The following is a 20,246-nucleotide window of genomic DNA, read 5'->3' as shown; positions in this document are numbered from 1 at the left end:
CATCCGCTGATTATGATCCCTTAATGCCTGTGTACACTGCCGTGCCACCCATATGTACAAGCTCTCTCTTATCTGCTCCATTTACTGGGCCTTCTTAGCCGCTTTCTTCTGCGCCTTCTCACGTCTCGCCTTAGCGGCCTCTGGTCCAGACTCGGTGTCCATGATATAATCCCACCATCTGAAGCTACTCGCATAATTGCCGATGAACTTCTCGTGGTGAACATCATGATGCTCAGCACCGGCCCAGAACGGCAAGAAGTGGTGCAAGCTCCAAGGGAATTCGTAGCCACTGTGTGCATCGATGGCTTGAAACAGACGGCAGGTGATCCAGAGGTACATGGTCAAGACGTGAAAGTTCTTGGTGCAGAGGGCCCAGACAATTGGGACTACGACTGTGCCTGCGCCGAGGACCATGGTCTCAATAGGAGAGGCGTATTCAGCGGCAAGACCAAACGGAGCCGAGTATTGGTGGTGGATCTTGTGAACGTTCTTGTAGAGAGGACCCCAGTGAAAGAGGCGGTGCGCCCAGTAATGCCATGTATCCTCTATGACGAAGAATATTGCGATTTGAAGAGCCATAGTGGTCCATGCTGGGAAAGGGACGCCGGTGTCCATGCCACAGGCCTTGGCCATTGGGTGGAACAGCCAGATCTGAGGTAATTCGACGGTGAAATGACTGAGGAGGACGAGCTTCGTGCATGCCCATTGTTCTCTAGCGGTTGGGATCTTTTGCCCCTGAATCTTGTATTTGTTGAAGTAGGGTATGGCATCGATTATAATCCAGGGAATGCTGCGGCCAAAATAGACGGCTTCGTGCATGACGAAACTGAGGATTCCGGTCGCGAGGACATCGTTTTGCATGTAGGCATACCAACTCTGGACGGTGGGTTAGTAGACATCTCAATCATATGGCGGTTGATGGTGATACGTACGGCCCACAATCGCTCAAAGATGTTCAAGTGAACATTATACTTGGACAGCTCGTTGTAGATACCTATGTAGGTGTCGGGGGCTGTTAACAGCGTAGAGTTCGACATGATGTCCATCGGGCAGAGGTGCGCAGGTGTGTAGCAGAGGGAGTCGGAAAAAGAGAGAGAGTTGTTGGGGATGAGGAAGAAATGCTGGTCAGGGTCATTCCGGTCTTTTATTTAGCGCCAATGAATATCACACACCACAATCAAGGGGTCGGAAACTGAGATGCCGGTTGGGTAGAGACCAGCGCTAGTGCCCAATTAGGGATTAGTTCCTGAATAACGTATTCTACAAGGGTGCAATAAAGAAATTTACAAACATCAACATCTGTAAGGTACAGGGTCAGGTAGGAAAGAATAAATAAAGACGAAATGCAATTATGTATGACAATATACCCTTGCAATGATGTATATCTCCTGATGCTCCCCCTTATCGATTTCTCACAAAACTGCTGCTGAGACTCATCATCTTCCCTCCAAATTATAACGGCTTTCACGTGCGTTGGTCAGGATTAATTGTCCGATTTCAGGGGAATGTCGTACCACGCCACGGGAATCACCTCGCAATTATAATTTCTGCTAATAAACGACCGCCTCGGGTCACTTGTCAGTTCATTGTTTGTACCTGTCAGCTCATTAATACGTTCTTTTCACCTTGAGATGATCCGATAGCAACCTTTACTTCGACCTGCTTGTTCACCTTTACAACAATAATAATACGCTAAAAACTTCCGATTTCCCCTCCAATTTGTGCCTACGCCTTGATCTTCACCTCCACTCCATCGCCACCTCCACCTCCATAACCATGTCCACGTCTACGATTACCCTCGAAGCATCCAATGAACAGCGCAGACGTCTACATCATGAGGCAGATGTAGTCATAGTTGGTGCTGGCGTTTTTGGTTGTGCTGCGGCGTTTGCGCTGGCAAAACAAGGCCGCAGTGTAATCCTCCTCGAACGATCGTTAAAACAACCGGATCGGATAGTTGGCGAACTACTACAGCCCGGGGGTGTTTCTGCGTTGGAGAAACTAGGTCTGTCGGATTGTCTGGAAGAAATTGACTCGGTGAGAGTCGTAGGATATGAGGTTATATACTACGGGAATCCAGTCTCAATTCCGTATCCTGCCAATGCGGGCGCGGCAGCACAGGGAGGTTTCAAGGATTCTAAGAACGAGAAGAGCACGCGACCGGAGGGAAGGGCCTTTCACCATGGTCGATTTATCTCCCAATTGCGCAAAGCATGCGCCAGCCAGCCAAATATTACAATCGTCGAGACAGAAGCAACCGGCACAATCACGAGTCAGCATTCTGCACAAGTGCTTGGAGTACAAACGAAGACTTTGAACCCTGAAACTGGAAAGAAGGAGAATGATTACTACTTTGGACACCTCACGCTCATCGCGGACGGCTATGCATCGAAGTTTCGAAAACAGTACATTGGAAAAACACCTATTGTCAAGAGCAAGTTTTACGCCCTAGAATTGATAGATTGCCCTATGCCAGCTCCAAATCATGGCACTGTCGTACTCGGCGATGGTTCACCTGTCCTACTTTACCAAATCGGCACACACGAAACTCGAGCCCTTGTCGATATACCTGAGAATACACCATCAGCAGCCGTGGCTGTTGGTGGCGTTCGCGCTCATATCAGAAATGTTGTACTTCCCTCATTACCCAAGCAAGTCCAGCCTTGCTTTGAAGCCGCCCTCGCGGACGGGAAAATTCCACCCAGTATGCCAAACAGCTGGCTGCCGCCTAGTACGCAAGTAGAGAAAGGTGTGGTGGTCTTAGGAGATGCAATGAATATGCGACATCCTTTGACTGGAGGCGGAATGACAGTTGTATTCAATGACGTTGTCCTACTGGCAAATCTTTTGTCTCCCGAACGCATCCCAGATCTGAGCAACACAGCAAAGGTCCAAGCAGCAATGAAGGAGTTCCATTGGAAGCGCAAAGGTCTCTCCTCCATCATTAACATCCTGGCACAAGCCTTATACAGCCTGTTCGCCGCAAACGATAAACAGCTCAAGGCTTTACAGAAGGGATGTTTCTCCTACTTCCAAAGAGGAGGCAATTGCATCGATGGTCCATCCGGTCTACTCGCCGGCATCATCAGACAACCAATTGTGCTCTTCTATCATTTCTTTGCAGTGGCCCTTCTTTCAGTATGGATCGTCATGAAAGATACTATGGGATCAATTCTCGGTTTCTGGAAGTTCCCACTCGCAGTAGAAAAGAGTCTTCTCATCTTCTGGAAGGCCTGTATTGTGATTTTCCCATTCATTTTCAGCGAGCTGCGGAGCTAGTAATATAGGTTGGAGCGGCTTAGAGTGGGATAATCTGTAAGATTACATATTGCTTTTTGGTGGGCAGACTGTTCGTTGGTATGATAACTAGGAGCATGGGATTGGCGTTGCGAGATGGGTTTGATTGAGCCTACAGGGTTTTACTCGGTCGACATGCCTTCAATATAATCATAATACCCATTCATAGTTGCAATTGCAACTTTTCTTGATCTTTGTTCAATATCTTGTGCTTTTTTGCTTCAGTGTTTCTCTAGTCTTCCGGCATTGGCCGATATGGGTCTGTTTGTTTGCTTGTGACTTGGCAACGGGAAGCACCAAGACGAAGTGTGGAGCTCTTACATAACAGCTATCGCGATAGCTTCGAAGTCTAGGTGGAGAGTCAAAATTTTACCCATCCTGCGGCGAATTCGCTGAATTCGCTGAACTAGGTGGCCAGACTTTCAGCACTTTATCAGATCGAACTAAAGGCTTAGTGCGAAGTCTAATCCATTATCAGATGGCGCTAATGTCCACTATTCGTCCTCAATGTAACTATCACGGCGCACCCCACTCAATATGCATAGGTTTTTCCTCCTTATACGATGTTTATAAGCCCAGAATCCTCCCAAGCATACTTGATGGCATACAAGCTTCCTCAGTGGAGTATTGCATGACTGAGCGAATGCGTCTTCGCTTTTATTGTCCCATCTCGTACATTTTACAGTCCACCAGACCCTCCACATTATTTTTAATGAGTTGGTCAGTGGCTGTCAAAGATGGCCCGGAAAAGTACAATATGCTGGCTATCCCCTTCCCCACACTCTGCCAGAAACACCTTTCGATAAGATCTTCACAGGTGTGTCTCCAACAAAGATGTATTTCATACTTATATTTCTCACTTATTTCTCCTCCTTTACCGCAGCCGTCCCTTCAGACTGTCTCAATGGCATCGAGGAAGCACTTTCGACGTTCGTCTTTGCTGAAGCGGTAACCCCCTTCCAAAGCCTATGCCAAAACAACCTGAGTTTGTTTTCTATGTGGGCAGCAGCTAAAGTTTATTGCATCACCGAGGAACAGATATCTGCTGGGGAAGAGTGGGCACAGGTCTACTGTACCGAAGTGGGATATGATCTTCTTGTGCCTTACGCGACAATTCTACCCAATCTTACTGATGATGCTATTGCTGCTCTTCCGGTGGTCGACTTTGTTGATAGGCTTGATACCACGCACGTGTGGAATACTTCTGTCCTCATCTCGGAGGCGCTGTATGATACCGGGAAAAGAACAATTGTAAGTGCATGCGGACATTGTAAGGCTTGTTACTAATTGCGAGTAGGTCGTGTTTAATGATTCTGTGAAGATTCACAAGAAATATGGGTTAGTACCTATTCCTCTTGTAGTCACCATTCTAACTTAGTTTCAGATGGGGTGTATATGGCTTCTGGGGCTGCATCCTATTCATCGGTATCATCAACCGTCTCGTCAACGTCCTCCTTTCCATGCGCAGTAGCAAAGCTTTCGACCACCAACGCACCATCGAAGAACAGTCTGCTCCACGCAGTCACTCCATCGTATTTTCAAAGACCTATCGCTGGTTCCAAGCCAACCTGATTCTCCCACCTGCCATTGGAACACGCCACCAGCGCCATGTCTTCGGCTTCACAATGCCCACTCGTATTGTGACGCTGATAGTCATAGCCTACTATATCTGGTCCATCGTCATCTGTGCCGTCTCATATGATGTCTTCTTTCCCAACTTCTAGTATGTTACCCCCTTTTCCCACCAAAATCTTCTTACACCATCTCTCTTGCTAGCTACAACGACTACAGCCAAGGCTGGCGCTACGTCGCAGACCGAACTGGCATACTCTCCTATGCGAATTTACCTGTAATGTGGATATTTGCCGGACGAAACAATATCTTCCTCTGGGCTACAGGCTGGGACTTCCCTACATTCAACATCTTCCATCGGCATATTGGGATCGTGGCTACTGTGCAGGCGATTGTTCATGCTGTTGCTTATACTGTTGAAGAACTCGCAGGTTAAAGGCCTCGTACCCTAAAGTTACAGCATTGATGCTAATGTTTGGGAAGATCTTGGATATTGGGATGATTGGAAGGATCAATACTGGTACATGGGCGCCGTCGTACGTTCCCCATCCCCTTCGCACTTTTAGAAACTGACCACAGTAGTCCCTAATAACAATGTCTCTCATGCTCGTCTTCTCCTCATCTTTCCTCCGCCAAAAGTCCTACGAGCTCTTTTTAGTTCTCCATATCGTCCTCGCACTGGTAACACTCATTGGTCTTTTCTTGTAAGTCTTACATTAACCTTTGACACGCCCCTTCTCGTCTCCCAATCCTCTCCCTAACCCATCCCTTACAACAGTCACACAAAAATCTTCAGTGGCGAATACGAGCCCTACCTCTACCCCATCGTCGCAATCTGGTGCTTCGACCGCCTCCTCCGCCTCCTCCGCCAACTGCACCTCAACATCTCCCTCGCATTGCCCACCCCCTCCACGACCCACTCCACCACCGAATACCACGCCGCCGCCAACCTCCTAATCCTCACCATCACCCTCCCGGCCAAACGTCTTTCCAAAAAGCACCCAAACAGCCACTTCTTCCTCTACCAGCCTTTCCAGTTCCGCGGCTGGGAAAACCACCCCTTCACCGCTGTCGTGAGGGATGAGCGCACAATGTGTTTCTACATCAGACCGCAGGGCAAGTTCACCGCGCGCTTGATGCAGAAGAGTCATCCGAGACTTATCGTCGAAGGGCCGTATGAAGGCAAGGGTGTTAAACTACAGGACTACAATATCATTCTCCTCGTTGCTGGCGGGAGTGGCGTTAGTGCCACGATTAGTTATCTGAAAAGTTTTCTCTACATCTCCGAGAATGAGAATGCGAATCCAAATATGATTGTGGGTGTGGGTCGTGATGTGGGGAAGAAGATTCGGTTTTTGTGGGCGGCGAGGGAAGAGGCTTTGGTTCGCGAGATTGTGCAAAGGGAGCTTTCGACCATTACAAATACAACGGGTTGTAAGATCGAGATCGAGATTGAGATTTTCGTCACGAGTGCCGAGGCGCAGGTTTGGGGGCAGCTGGATGAGAAAGTACTTGAACGGACTGCTGATAAAGAGGTTGCAAGTGGAAGTGGAAGTGGAAATGCTAGTGATAATGAAATCGGGCCTAGGAGTGAGAGCATAAAGTATCATTATGGGCAACGCCCGGATTTGGAACAGGTCATTGGGCAGGCGACTGAAGAGGGCACGAGGACAGCTGTGGTTGTCTGTGGACCGCCGGGGATGGCGGATGAGGGGAGGAGGATTGTGCAAGGGGCTGTTAAAGGGGGGGCTAGTGTTGAATTCTTGGATGTTGGATTTACATGGTAAGTTAAAAGACTGAAAGGTTTTATGGTTGAAAAGTGCAGTGTCCTTGATCTGGAGGTTTTCCAACGATTTGTTTTCATCTACTGCAGTAGATACTAGATAAACATAAGTACCCTCGCCATGAGAATGGATTAGCTATTTAGATATATATATATACTCTGTAATCCTATATGTAAGAGAGAAAGCCTACCTTTCAACATTCTGCCATAGAAGAAGTAAGCAGGAGTACAGTTGCAAAGAAACCTACTCTGGTCTTTGCAGAGATTACCTTACAGCTTTATAGCCTGCTGCTGCTTACATGCATGCGAGATCTTCGCATTCCTTTGAATCCCATGGGACCTCATAGCCATAGATCAGAGCCGCATGTTATACTCCCCTCCCCTCTACGATACAAGTAGCCATGTTATTACCTACCTACTCAAGGCCGTCTTCTTTCCCTACCTCATACTCACAGCCCCTTTTCTCGCTAAGGCTGCCCAAAAGCGATTAGTTCCTAAACTCAGTCCTGCGGGAGCGAAAGACATGTTCTAAAAGTCCTCCCCGCCGCTTATATGGCGTGCAGATAGATACAAGGTGTCTTTGTGCTGGTTAAAACTCACCCTGGGCTCATCACGTTGAGCGTTTCTCAAGCTGGGGTTCTAAGATCGCCATCGGCGCGGCCCTATTAGATTGATCGCATGATCTCGCACACTCTGCAACTGGCTCGGTCTAGGTCTTGGTCTTGGTAGCACTAGGTGTGATTGATGGTGTCTACCTTGCCATAGATTCAATACAAGAGATATAATTTAGTTTAGGGGGGGGGGGGTGAGGTTATACTATGTGGCGGGCCAGAAGTGTGGGACTATGGGTAGAGTTATTGGGATTTGACGGCTGTTTGAGAGGTGGGGGGATGTATAGGCTTATTGATAGATGTTGTTGTTTATCCTCGCTGGTTTTGACAGTAGGACAGGCCGGTATTTCGACATGCTTTAAAGAAGTAACGGGGTTAATTGGAGTTGTGTTTTGGTGGATTCGCTTCGATCTGAGTATGTGGATTTTTTGGTTCTTATGTGCTTGCCTTCTTATTAAATAGCTCAAAAGATGTAAGCGGTGTTTCAACCTCTTTACACCGTATATTTTAATCCGTTGCTTATTACATTCGCCTCTATTGATTGATACTGGCGTGCAAGCTCTCGCGTCTCTTTCTAACCTTATATATATCATATCTAGGCCTAAAATAACAATCTCATAAAACGAATAGTAATCCGTCACCTCGATCTCAACTCCAGATATAGAGAGAACAGCCAAGCTATACATTCCTAAAGCCCCTACTCCAATTCTTCTCCCTCAGCGTACTCATCCGACTAGAACTAAGTCCGGATCCCTCGAACTAAGTGGGGGACTGAGCGGCGGAAGCGGAAACTCCTGTAGCGTTGAATCCCGCAAATCAGGATCCACACCCACCTCATCAGTCTGCAGCCCCTTGAATCGATTCCTCAGATCCATATGCTGGTCGTCCAGCCGTGCATGTCGATTCTCCACTTCCACTTCCACATCCGCCTCCAACGGCAGCAGATCTTCATCCCTGCTATCTCGTTCGCTCTCCAACCGCTGAACCCGTATCACGCTTGAGGGGTGTCGCACTTCCGGGGCGTAGAGCTCGTATACTGCTGGGGCTTTGACCATTGCTTCTAGTTCGCGGGGCGAAGACACAGTGGAAGAAGAGCCGCCTATGACTGAGGATTGGGGGCGCGCGCCGATACTGCGGATCGAGGAGCTCGAGTCGAAGGAGTAGCGGTTGCGGTCTGGTGGGATCCATTGCGGGCGCCGGTGGATCGTTGCTGTGTCGTCGGAATCGTCGCCGCGGGATTTTTCTCATGGGTAGTTAGTATAATTAGCCAATAAGCAAACTGGCTGGTCGATCGCGCTGGGCAGGTTAGCTGGATTGAAGAAAGAGAACGTACTTTTTGCTTGAGCTTGACTTTGGTCTTCTTTGAAGGTCCGTGGAAAGCCGCTAATGGAATAATCATCGCTCTTCTCGAAGCGGATCTTCATGTTGATTATGGGCGCCTTGCAAGATATACGAAATTTGATCCCCGGCATTTGGAAATGGAGGTTGAAGATCATGTTGTCGACGATTTCTGAAGTTAGACCGAAATATCTGAGCTCCTTGGTTTGCTCTTGGATTAAAAAGCCAGGACTGCCGAATTGACCGTCTTGCAGCAAGATTCCAATCTCCCGGACCTCTGGTGTGTAATCTGATAGACGGCAGAGAATTTCTCCTGCACGAGGAAGAATGTCAGTGTCACACACTTGACGAGTTTGGTAAACGTACCCTTCAAGAACAGTTCCTTGTTAGGTGTTTCCTCAATCTCGCCATCAAAGTAGAAAAATGTGGCAAATATCCGAGAGGCCAATCCGCGTATCTCACTCTCATCGATGCATTTCCGCGCCATATTATGGAAGAAGTCGAGACTGTCAATATCGTTCGAAGCTGGTACTTCTGGCACTTTTACATTCAAGTGTGTGAAATTACTAGTTGGGGCATCCACGGGTAGACTATTGAGGTAGTCGTCCCAGATCTTCTCGTGGCGTTCCTCAGCCGATTGTGAGTGATGCTGTTTCTGCTTCACCCTCAGAATATCTTTTCTGGACTTCACACTCGGGTTCCTGCTGCTAGGTCTGTCAGATGGTAGAATTGTTTTGTCAGCTGTCCCAGTGCCGATCCATAATAGTAAGTCAGGATAACTAGAGGGTGCATCACGCCAGATTGCTTTGTATTCTGTGTCGGCCATAATGATTGGGTTGCTGACGTTAGAGTTTTCGTGCGAATACACTTCATTCGAAGACTTGTGGTTAAAAGGGTTGAAGAAGAGCTGGTTTGACATTGAGGCGCGCGCACTAAAGTTTGATCAGTCGGGTCTGTACAAAATGGATAGCGAACTCACGCTTCCCAAAGTCTGATTTCATTCTGTGTGTTCTCTGGTCTAAATAACCTGTGTGCGGCTAGATAAGATCAAATTAGCATCCAAATCCGTGCGGATAATTCTACTTGAGAAACTTACGATATGGTAGACTCCGTCGATTGTAATTGGGGAATAGGGTAGTCTTGCCGTTGGACGAGATAGCAGAAACAGCAACTTTCGTATGAGTCCCAAGTTTACCAGCATTTGACCCCCCAAACAATGGCTGAGATTCCGAGAACGCCTCTTTAAGAGCCTTTTCGAGGTTGGCTGAGCCGTATTTGGATTTAGATGACCTTCCTAGACGTCGGTGAAAGTTTCGAAATCTATGAAGACTATCTCCGACAAAGCCTTGTTTGCATATTATCGAAAAGCTTTCCTCGCATTCATTTATCGTCCAGTTACTGGCAAAAATCGCGAGAGCAGGTATGCTACCAGACCTATCATCTTTCATTAGTCGCAGTGCGGTCGTTTGTCTGAGATACATGTTCACCCGTTTCCGATGACTAGGTCAAAGAAGAATCTGACAGGAATTCTAAAGTTGAACTCCTTTTCCAATAGGTGAAGAATTTCTAATTGGATAAGACCCCTGATTCCGCCACTGCACAAATTAGTAATGTCTCAGGCCTTGCAGAAAATTTATACGTACTCGTCTAGTACCAGTATTCGAATACCCGCAGCCTCTGGTTTGAAGTATATCGATTGTGGTTTGCTTGTTTCATTCGGTTCGAGGGGGCATTGATGGATCTCCACCATCGTCCGGCTGAATATCTGCCCATACTCTCTGACGCAGGATGTACATAAAACATGACCGCATGATAGAGTATGCTCTGGAGGCTCAAAGAGACAACACCAGCAAACCGTGTGATCACTGAGGTTGATAAACTTGTTCTCTTTGCCGGATTCGTGTAAGAAATCCTGCATGTTGAGACGATGCAAGGAAGTTGCCGCGGCCAGTTGTAGAACCTGTTTGTCGTTACCCGGTAGCTGACTGAGAAATTCGCCTAGAATATAATATACACGGGCATGAAATTTGTCCCTATTATTTTCAAACGTGAATTTTGATGTATAGTTTCCTCGGGACAAGATTCGGCCATCTGAAAGTTGATGCCCTTTAGATCCATGCCCGCATCGCATATTCGCACAGCGGTAGAAAAAAGTGTTGAATTTCAAATCATTCTGGTATTTGTACGTGCTGAGATCATACGTGATGTGATCTGGTTGAGTACGGATAACGAACTCGCAGGGCCAATGCCGGTCGCAAAAAGTGCTAAGTGCATAGTCCAGGTGCTTTATATATTGTGGAAATATGTGATTCGCAATTCCTACTTTCAGTCAGCTATACCTCTGCCGCTATAGGTCTTCTGTTTGACGTACCTAGAATTCTGTGTCGTGCAGCATCTAAGAGAATGCAGGATGCGACTAAACGACTCAACCTCTCGAATATAGCTCGAGCGTCTGGCGTTTTCTGTTGATCTTTCAAGGCGATTGCCAGTTTCAGAATACTGCCTCCAAAATTCGCTGGAATGGGATTGAACAGAAAAGATGCTTGCACAAAGTCAAAGGGAATTTCAAGAGTCCGGGAATAATGATCGAAAGCATGCTGAAGATAGTGCTGCAAGCTGTCTTCGTCAAGTAGCATTCGTAACTCGGATTTTCTCTCCCTGGCAACTTTACATCCAAATGTAATTTCCGTGTAGAGCTTCTGAGCTTGGTCGAGGACTAGCTTAGGTTCTGTGTCGACTGGGAGGTGAACGACCTGGGACGCATGTCTGATTAGTTGATCATTGTCAAAGAATCAAGCTGAACAGCAACTACATACCCTAACAGAGCTATAATAGCACATCATTAGATCCTCGACATTCTCGAGAATTCGGCCTCGTGCTTTCCAAGATTTTGCATACTCAGCGAAGACAACATTCCGGTTCAGAGTTTTGGACAAGGAGTCAAGGAGCGCTTCTGTCGCAACATCAACATCCCACAAGCTTTGTTGAATATTTGCGGGGGTACTATTCAAAACTATGACTGCATAAGGGAGGATAGGGTGATTGTATGATGCCTCTAACGCATCGGTCGCCCACTCAATGAGCTTCTCCAGAACGCTTTCAATTGTCCTAGAATCGTATAAGTACAGTTTCGACGTACTACCAAAGGAGATGGTAGATACCTCGGATTTCTATGGACAAAAATGACAACATCAGAGAATGTAAATAGCAGGCGCGGGTAAAATTTAGCAACGACGAATTGCCGTGTCCGTTCTAGTGGGGATTTAGCCCAGTGAAGCTCTCGTTTGGACGAAATCTGATTTGAAACGGTCTCTCTATTGTCCCCCTCGGTTTCGGACTCGTCGCGCTTGTGCCGAAATGTAGTTGCCATGGGCTCTCTTGCCCCACCATCGATACCCTCGCAATCTGCATACAGGATCGGATTAGTGGATAGAGAGGAACCTGGATCCAGGTACAGGTGGACGTCTTCTGAAGTAGGGACATCTTTTCCAGGCAATCCCGCTACCGGGCGATGGAAATTGAGTCCTTCTGCAGAATCTTTGATCTGGATCAGAAGCTTGATGAGTGTACTCTTTCCAGCACCAGTCTGACCAACAAATGAAACAAGACTGGGGGCTCGAGGATTCGGGAATGGGAAATCATCATATATCTCTTCGTACACTGAGCTGGTTCGCTCGTGAGACTTCAAATAAGCATTCGTGGCTGCCATAAGGCCAGAATATCTCCCATAATCGTGGAAGTAAAGTGGGCTGTCTTTCACGGACTTCCCTACCCCTATTACACTGAATTAGCCTATAGCTATATTTCAAATCTCAAGTCACCTACCAAACCATGCCGCGTCTTCTTCGGCAGCCAACCATTTCTCAAGACTTTTGTCGTCCGGTGGATTTGAAAAGGCCGGCTGGACTAGCCTCACGACGGAAAGGGGAATTTTGACGTGCTCAGCAGGCTGTGATGCTTTTCTTTTCGGTTTATGTACAGCCTGTGCTCTCCAACAACCACCGCAAAACTTCCACTTACAAGCCTGGCAAAAGAATAACTCGTCGTCGTACTCATCGCAGACATCACAACCGTCAGCATCACGCTCATCTGTCTCTTCTCCGTCATCATCCGGTTGCTTGATAACTTCCCCTAAGAGGGAGTATATTCTAGGAGTTGGCCCGCTGGGATTCATCACCAATGCGTGGCCGTTCATGAATTTCATGAATTTGTACGTGGATGAACATTTGCCACGGTAAGTCGGTGGGTGGTTAGGCTGGGCCTTTTATGATACTTGAAAGAAAGAAATTCCAAGTTCAGATTCGGGCGTGCAACGGGCGTTTCTTTTTCTGACACATTAGTTTCTATTGGACGCCTGGAATTGACGTGCTCGATGCCTGAAGAGCAGCATCGCTCACGTGATGTGAGACGGCAACAAATTTTAGAACCAACGTCTTTGATCCTTTAAGTTACCTGATTTGCATAGACAGAATCAGAGAAGACAGTACCCCCAATATAATGAATGCAACAGAGCGACTATGGGCATTTGGCGTAGAGAGCTGTAGAACACCCAGCAGATTTCCTCTGCACGGCGGTATGCGGTGTACTTCCACAGTTCCTCACTCGAGTACTGACACTTGCAGAATACAGCTATAGAACTATCGCAGCTGGGAGCAAAACCACCTCAAAACTCAGATAAGAGGAGATCCAAACGTGCTGGTCATTGGGTTGACCTGCCAAAAACAGCAATCACGACACATAGGTCAAGCTGTGCCGTATATTCGGGTGCAGTGTTTGCCAGGATCGCAAGCCTCACGTTACCAAAGGCAACAAGGAGGCTCGTTTAACTCTGCCATTCAATGGTGGCGTTTGTGATGAAATGAGGGAATCTGATGTGCTTTCGAGGTCGTTGATCAACGCCGCCTACCGAAACCATATTATAACGGTCCGCCGGCAATATCCCGCTTTCAAGACATGATTCTGTACAGCACAAACCCAGATGATCAGCAGGAAATACAAATACATACCTTTTGAAGCAGATTCTCTCTTTTCTTTTTCTTTCTCTTTCTCTTTCTCTTCCCTTCCTGAGAACTTGAGTGGTTTGAAGCCTAGGCTCGTCATTAGGGATACGATGTTGCCATCGCACAGCGCTTTCAGGGCTGTCATTGGGGGGTTCTCACGACCCATGGCACTGCACTCCACTCCAACACAGAACACGTGCCCCTTCACCCATCCCATCTCATACGCACGCATGCCATTGGCCTTACAGTCTTGCTTAGGTGCATACGTAGTCAGCTATCAAACTTTGCATCGTGTAAAAGTTCAAATAGTAACGCTCCTAGAGGAAGTGGGGAAATACCTGGATTAGCACTCTCCACACGATTACCCCTCCACCTACCTGCCTACCTTCCGCATTCAACTCCTCTCCAAGAAAGCCAGGCATCAAGCCACTTGAAACTGAAACACCTCAATAGTTCCATGCAAACAGGTCGATTCTATACCAACCCGTGCATGATAAACATCCCTCCCTCTACATCTAACTAACCCACCCTCTCCAGAATATAATCAGCAAAAGCGACGACCAAAAGGGAGCGAAAAGCAAAATTCCACGCCTTACAATAATCAGTAGAACAACCCAAAGCCTTACAAAAAAAACGCCGCCCCACGAGTTTCCAACCCAATGTTTAGTTCCAGGCGCACCCACGTCCCATCCACAGTATATAATCCAGCCCGACAGTGCGAGACCAAAGTTCCAAGCTCGCCCGCCCGCTGCCCGCCCGCTTATTGTTACTCGGTACCTTTAGGTCGGTCGATTGGAAGCCACATGAGAACCACATGCGAAAGTCAAACGCCTATCTATCATTCGTCTATTATAAGAGAAAAACACCACGCCAACCACACGGCCACGTTCTGCAAGTCAGTCAGTCATAAAGTCATAAAGTCATACTAAAGTGCTGTACTGTAGTCGACACGCACGAAACTCCCGCGTTTTGTTGCTTACCATAGGTAAGATTACTATCTCACCTTACCTTACTATACTTTTACATTTCCGTTTATTTATTTATTGGCAGTAGCTGGCTGGCTGGCTAGCGGCGCTTTATTCGATGCTCGTACGAAGTAGGATTGATTGGTTTGCGAATACTCCGTAGTTTATTACGATAAGCGATGTAGGGGAGGGGAGTCTGGAATTAAGTAAGACTCACATGAGATTTATGGTTTTGATAGGGATAAAGTAGTAAGTACTGTATGGACTAGATGAAGCAAGCCTCTTTGTTGAGACGAGACGAGACGAGATTATGGGGTTGTACGGAGGAGCACTGGACTGGTGGTGCATCGGCGGGTGACTGCACCGCACCGCACCGCTTCGTTACTGTACTGTACCCCAGAACTTCCAACAGTATCTTATGTTGTGAGATTGCGCAAGAAAAGTAATTAAGCATAAGTGGAAGAAAGGGATGTCTCATCTCATGTTGCAGTTGGCCAAGCTTGGAACATCACTACTCGAATGGTGGTTCTGAGGAAGAAGAAGAGTCTCTTGAGAAGTCATTCATTTCATGTTGTGAAAATAGTTATCCAGCGTCTTCTAAAGCAATTATCACCGCGTGCGCCATGTCATCCATCCCCATCGCTTGTTCCTCTAGCCCAGACGCGTTTCTAGATAACTCCGTTGCAAAATTCCCAAAGTCATTAAAACAAGTACAAGGAGCGTGCACACTCTACCGTCCACTAGAATGATCCTCGGAGAGATACCCTATTGAGACGCATAGTAGAGGCAGTGTAACGTTCGGCTCGTGAAAGAATCATCGTGGTGGTGGCATGGCTAACCCGCTTCCAGAAACATGTAGCATACCGTTTAAATCCAAACGCCGTTAGACAAACTTCATCCAGATGAAAAAGAAAATACGACAAGGAAATATATGTGTGTAGTTCGTGAAACCAGAATATATCTTGTAAGGTGGATGCGCTGAATATTTCTGTGCGCTACACGTGTACCATCTGGACATGCAGAGATATGCAGGTTCGCGAGAAAATTGGATGACCCATGGGAAATGGAAGTCAAAGATGCTTCGAGATCCTGCTAGTCCAATATTCTACAGCGGGATGTCGTGCATCTGCACCATCCCGCCTCACATGCTCATAACGAGGTACATAGTGAGGTTCCGTGGAACGTGTCTGTCGAATTTACTGAAATCATGCTACGGTATTGGCGTTGGGTTTTTTCCCTAGAAGGCTCCATCTTGACTTCTTCGATGTCTGTTCAACCGGGCTCACTGCCGCCGTGGGGGGGTTTGTCACAATCGGGGGGCTGTCATATAAGGGCGCTTCGCCGAGTTTTCGTGTGGTACTTGTGTGCAATCGTGAAAATATATCTTTCTCGGGGAAGACAGTGCCTTGTGGTAGCGACATGCGGTTTGTACTTTGGGAGTGCGAGCCGGTCCGAATGCTGTCAGGCCGCTGGGGGATATGGTAGTTTCGGTTGGGTCCAACTGAAATTTCGAGGTTGTCGGAAGAGTCGGAAGTGTCACTGTTGCCAGACGAGAGAGCGGGGGTGACATCTGCAGTTCTGTTAGTGGGTGGTCTGTGAATTCAATATAGAAAATTCATACCTTCGCTGTGCATATTCGAAGCCAGAGGAGAAGGTCCAGCACTGGGTCCAACGCCGGGATCGTGATATGAGTGACCTCTAGATGGCTTGTATCTCTTTTGGACAGGCTCATGCGTAGTATAACTATCCACGCCTCGATCAAACCATGCCGGGTTGTAATTGTTGTAACTGCCACTTCGTGGCAAAGGAGCAGGTCCAGTGCTAGGCCCGGCAGAATTAAGATGAGAGGTGGTTGCTATTGAGAGAGAACTTGTTGCCCGGGTGCTTGGCATATGACTCCTCCGCTTGTGCTGTTCCTTGATCTTGGGACGATCCTCGTTTCTCCATGTTGCTGGGGCACCGTTTAGGGCATCAACGGCTGCGTGTGTTGGTACATGTTTGTATGGCACCTTGACGTCCTTGTCCTTCTCTGCGACCTTGGCTTTGTGCTCCTTCGCGGCCTTCCTCGAAAGCGAGATCTTTGAAAATACCGACATTTTGGTTGATGGGATGTAGAATTGGGTTGGGGTGAATGGAGAACTTGGGTTGAGAGAACGAAAGAGTTGGGACTGGGACAGCCAACTTATTTATCGATGTCAATGTTGTACTAATAGATTGACTTTACAGAAGGCGTAGCCGTTTTGCTGCTTTCGAACGCGGGGTATGTAAGAATTGCCTGTTTTCCTGGAAAGGGTCGGTTCTAGCTTTTGATCAGATCGGAATAATAGGGCTAGACAAACGTCCACCCGCCGCCACGTTTGCGGTAGACCCGGCCCGTCTTAGAAATAGACTTCCACGAGACGTTAAACGATTAGGCCTCAACGGTCTTTCCTAGATTCGACTCTAGTTGCCAACGGCGTAGAAAGTCTTACCGACAACCTAACTATCGGAGAGGCGGGGCCAAACTATCGAAAACCCTAAAATTGAGGTTATAGTTGATAGAGAGAGTATGTTCCTAGGCAGAATTCGTCTCGAAGGATAAGTAAGAACTGGAGGAACAGTATGCTGGGGACTGAGGATGCTTTTAAAGGAGAAATGTCTGGTTCAGGATTAATAAGGGTGAAGGAATTTGATATGGATTTGAGAGATACGAGGTGCTTCGCGCTGGGCTCAAAAAAGACAAGGCACCTTCTGCAAGCAAGACTACCCTTAACCCCACGCACACAACGGCTCCCAAGTCCCAACCACATGTCAGCCGCGTGGGGCTAGAATTCGCCTTTCAGCTGCCTACTCTACCTCCGTAAGTTGCTCGGAAATGGTCACTGGGATTTACCGCATACAGCCCATGTCCTTCTCATGTAGCAGTGCAGCGATGGTGAGATAGCCTAATTCAACAAACCTTCCGTCTATTCTTGGGATGCCGTCACCCGTGTAGCTCAAGCCGCACATTTGGACGGTCCACGCCGGCGTCGTAGACTCGGAATCGCAGAGAATCGTGGGTTTCCAGATTCCAATGGTTCCAATACAGTACTCGATGGTCTGCATGTGCATGGATGAAGAATTCCGTCAAGGTTAGAATAAGCAGCGAATCGTTTTGTGTTGAAGCGGAGCATCAAGAATCTCACCAAGCTGAGGCCACCCACAGTGTTGGATATCAAGGTGGCCAGGATTTACGGAGTACGGATCGCGGAATGCGGATGGTGGCATGTTGGGAGGACAACTATCAGATTCGCTACTTGGACCCCTTCGTATTCTATTTCAGGGCACACCAGCAAGCAAAGTGTGACAAGAATTCGAAACGAACCCTGCGAGTATGAAATCCACAGCCCTATTTATCAGGATAAGCAGTGGGTTTCTTGTGCACTCTGCTGATACCAAATCACTTCTTTATTCGATGACGAGCCTTGGGGATCCCTCAATACAGCTTCGGTCGACGGTATCATGGGCATGATAATGCAGTATTATCTTCGGAACCTAGTAAGATAACAAGCTTTCGGGATCTAGAGTCTAGACTGATTCTATCAGAAGCTTGATGATTGCGGTCCCTATCTCAAATCTGGCTTCTGCTTGGTAAGTATGAGGTCAGATTTCGGAACCACATATGCTCCGGCACTTCGTAACCGTATTGTATCACCAAAAGAAATGCATGTCTCTATTATAGTACATGCGGCTAGAGAGCGAACCCAACGTGCGTTGTCAAACATGGCTGACATGCAGAATTGGTGCAAAGTTTGTGGCTGCTGCGGCTCCTGTCTATCCGTTCGTCTTGATTAGGACTTTCATAAACCGTGGGCTCTGTATCTCGTTTATAAGTGGTGGTGTTTCACGCAACAGACGTGATGGCTTGACGAAAAAGGTTATTTGGAATGCCACGTTTTCGTAGAAAAGGCTTCATTCAGCTCTGCCGAAATTGTTAAAGAGCACGTCAAGGAGATGCTTTAGGCAACTTTTGCGAAACTGTAGTATGGGAAGGCGGGTAATATTTCTCACGATCCTTATGACTGCAGATATTGTACGCGGACATAAGTAGATGTACATGAACGTATGGAGGTTAATATCAGAGTTGTAGAACTCCGCCGCTTCCTTGACCTTGGTGCATTACCGGGCTTTAATGACTATTAGCACAGACATTCTGCTCATTGATGTGTTGATTCTCGAGGTACTGTATAGTTCTCGTCCTCGTGCTCATCCTTATGCTCAACTCACAGATGCTTATCTCTGTTCCTTAGTCGGAGAATCGATATTCCTTGTCGATCTTGGATTACTTTAGGGATTACTGTGACATAGCGTCGATATGAACGAGCCCCGTTTAACCACAATACTGGCTTGAATCCCGTCCCGTCTTGAGGGTCCGCTTTGATAGACGGCTAACCGACGGCTCCTTTTCCATAATCACTCCTTTCGGCTCTGGTAGACTTCGTCCGAAGTTTGAGATTTGAGCTAAGTTTCAAGTTTCAACTCCTGATCTTCTCAGCCTCAGAACAAGCGAAGAACTGCAAATCATCGAAGGATTCTGCAGTTGTTCCGTGCTCCCGGCTATCAATGCTTGAAGACTGGTAGATAACTCGTAGATGATGCTGCCACGTGCTCCCTCAAATGAGATGTTTCTCTCCCCCTTGATCACATATCATATCAGGTGAAATTCAAATGGGTCTAAAGCTCAGGTCACACGGCAAAGCACCCAAATTGACGCCAACGTCTAACACAATATTATGCATGCAGCATTGTGGATTCATTTCCAGTGACAGGTAACGTTATCTTCGCCCTATCGACATGCGTTTGTCGGAGGCTGATCCAAGCCTCTGTATGCAGACAGAGAAGTCCTCGGCCTCTCATAAGGGTCCGAGGGGACGAGAGGAACATACATATGAGCTGAGACTTGAAGCGGTGTATCTTAACCTGCTGGTACTTCCGAGTTGTACTGGCACGTGTACCGCATGTAGAACTATATAGCTTCATTATCTCGGCATTTTGATTCCTCGATGAAGAGCGAAACCATCTGGGGATTCTCCGCTTAACGATTCCATTCTAGGTCGGTATGTGCCGTGGGGGAAAGATCGACATAAGCCCCATCCGTCAAGAATGAGGGGCAAGCTGAAGCTGATTCCCTAACGCGTGCTGGACAAGAAAAAGCGGCACCTATTGTCATCATCGAAATAATCTCCCACGCCGTCTGGCACATTGTAGATTGGTGCCGCCTTTTCTGTCCACCACCAGCCGAACACCTTGGAACTCTATCAAACACCACGGAGTTCAAAATTCAGTCCCAAGACGAGGTCGAACACACTAAAAGCGTCAATTCCAAAAAAGAATAACAGGTTAGTAATAGCAGATAAGAAGTATTATGGTAGAAGATTATGCTATCCTATATGACTAGAAGGAAGCAATCTGGGTTATATACTTCTCCCACTTCCACTTTAAATGCTAAGCAATATCAACTAAAACTATAACCATGTTATACTAGCTAGTACGAAGTGATCTAATTAGTTACCTTTAATACTAACAGATTCTAGATAAGACTCGACCGGCAGTATAGTAGTCATAACTTTACACGAGAACTACAATCTAAGGGTATATGGCCTGGCTATAATCTCAAAGCAAACTTGAGTGAAGATTTATTAGAAAGTAACGTAAATCCTAA

At 47.2% G+C, this 20,246-nt stretch overlaps 5 protein-coding genes across 5 annotated transcripts; 2 read left to right on the top strand and 3 right to left on the bottom strand.

Annotated features, from left to right (window-relative positions):
* Nucleotides 1–81: 81 nt before the first annotated feature.
* Nucleotides 82–1,046, bottom strand: ERG25 (Methylsterol monooxygenase; the record flags this gene model as incomplete). The annotated part of the gene is made up of 2 exons (XM_031152177.1): nt 82–876; nt 933–1,046. The coding sequence occupies 2 exons, from the start codon at nt 1,044–1,046 to the stop codon at nt 82–84; spliced, it is 909 nt and encodes a 302-aa protein (XP_031003260.1).
* A 730-nt stretch (nt 1,047–1,776) lies between these two features.
* Nucleotides 1,777–3,279, top strand: ERG1 (Squalene monooxygenase; the record flags this gene model as incomplete). The annotated part of the gene is made up of 2 exons (XM_031152176.1): nt 1,777–2,005; nt 2,051–3,279. 2 exons carry the CDS (start codon nt 1,777–1,779, stop codon nt 3,277–3,279), a joined length of 1,458 nt encoding a protein of 485 aa, XP_031003261.1.
* Nucleotides 3,280–4,131: 852 nt separating this feature from the next.
* CFL1_0 (Ferric/cupric reductase transmembrane component) lies at nt 4,132–5,305 on the top strand (the record flags this gene model as incomplete). Its single annotated transcript, XM_031152175.1, has 4 exons — nt 4,132–4,548; nt 4,595–4,635; nt 4,682–5,020; nt 5,074–5,305. The coding sequence occupies 4 exons, from the start codon at nt 4,132–4,134 to the stop codon at nt 5,303–5,305; spliced, it is 1,029 nt and encodes a 342-aa protein (XP_031003262.1).
* A 5,629-nt stretch (nt 5,306–10,934) lies between these two features.
* Nucleotides 10,935–12,805, bottom strand: LHYA1_G007244 (uncharacterized protein; the record flags this gene model as incomplete). The annotated part of the gene is made up of 4 exons (XM_031152174.1): nt 10,935–11,354; nt 11,418–11,709; nt 11,763–12,375; nt 12,427–12,805. The coding sequence occupies 4 exons, from the start codon at nt 12,803–12,805 to the stop codon at nt 10,935–10,937; spliced, it is 1,704 nt and encodes a 567-aa protein (XP_031003263.1).
* A 2,966-nt stretch (nt 12,806–15,771) lies between these two features.
* Nucleotides 15,772–16,662, bottom strand: LHYA1_G007243 (uncharacterized protein; the record flags this gene model as incomplete). The annotated part of the gene is made up of 2 exons (XM_031152173.1): nt 15,772–16,136; nt 16,188–16,662. 2 exons carry the CDS (start codon nt 16,660–16,662, stop codon nt 15,772–15,774), a joined length of 840 nt encoding a protein of 279 aa, XP_031003256.1.
* Between the last annotated feature and the right edge of the window lie 3,584 nt (nt 16,663–20,246).

The sequence above is a fragment of the Lachnellula hyalina genome (assembly GCF_007821495.1).
Source record: "Lachnellula hyalina strain CBS 185.66 chromosome Unknown contig00129, whole genome shotgun sequence".
Lineage (NCBI taxonomy): Eukaryota > Fungi > Ascomycota > Leotiomycetes > Helotiales > Lachnaceae > Lachnellula > Lachnellula hyalina.
This window is presented reverse-complemented; position numbering and strand designations above follow the sequence as displayed.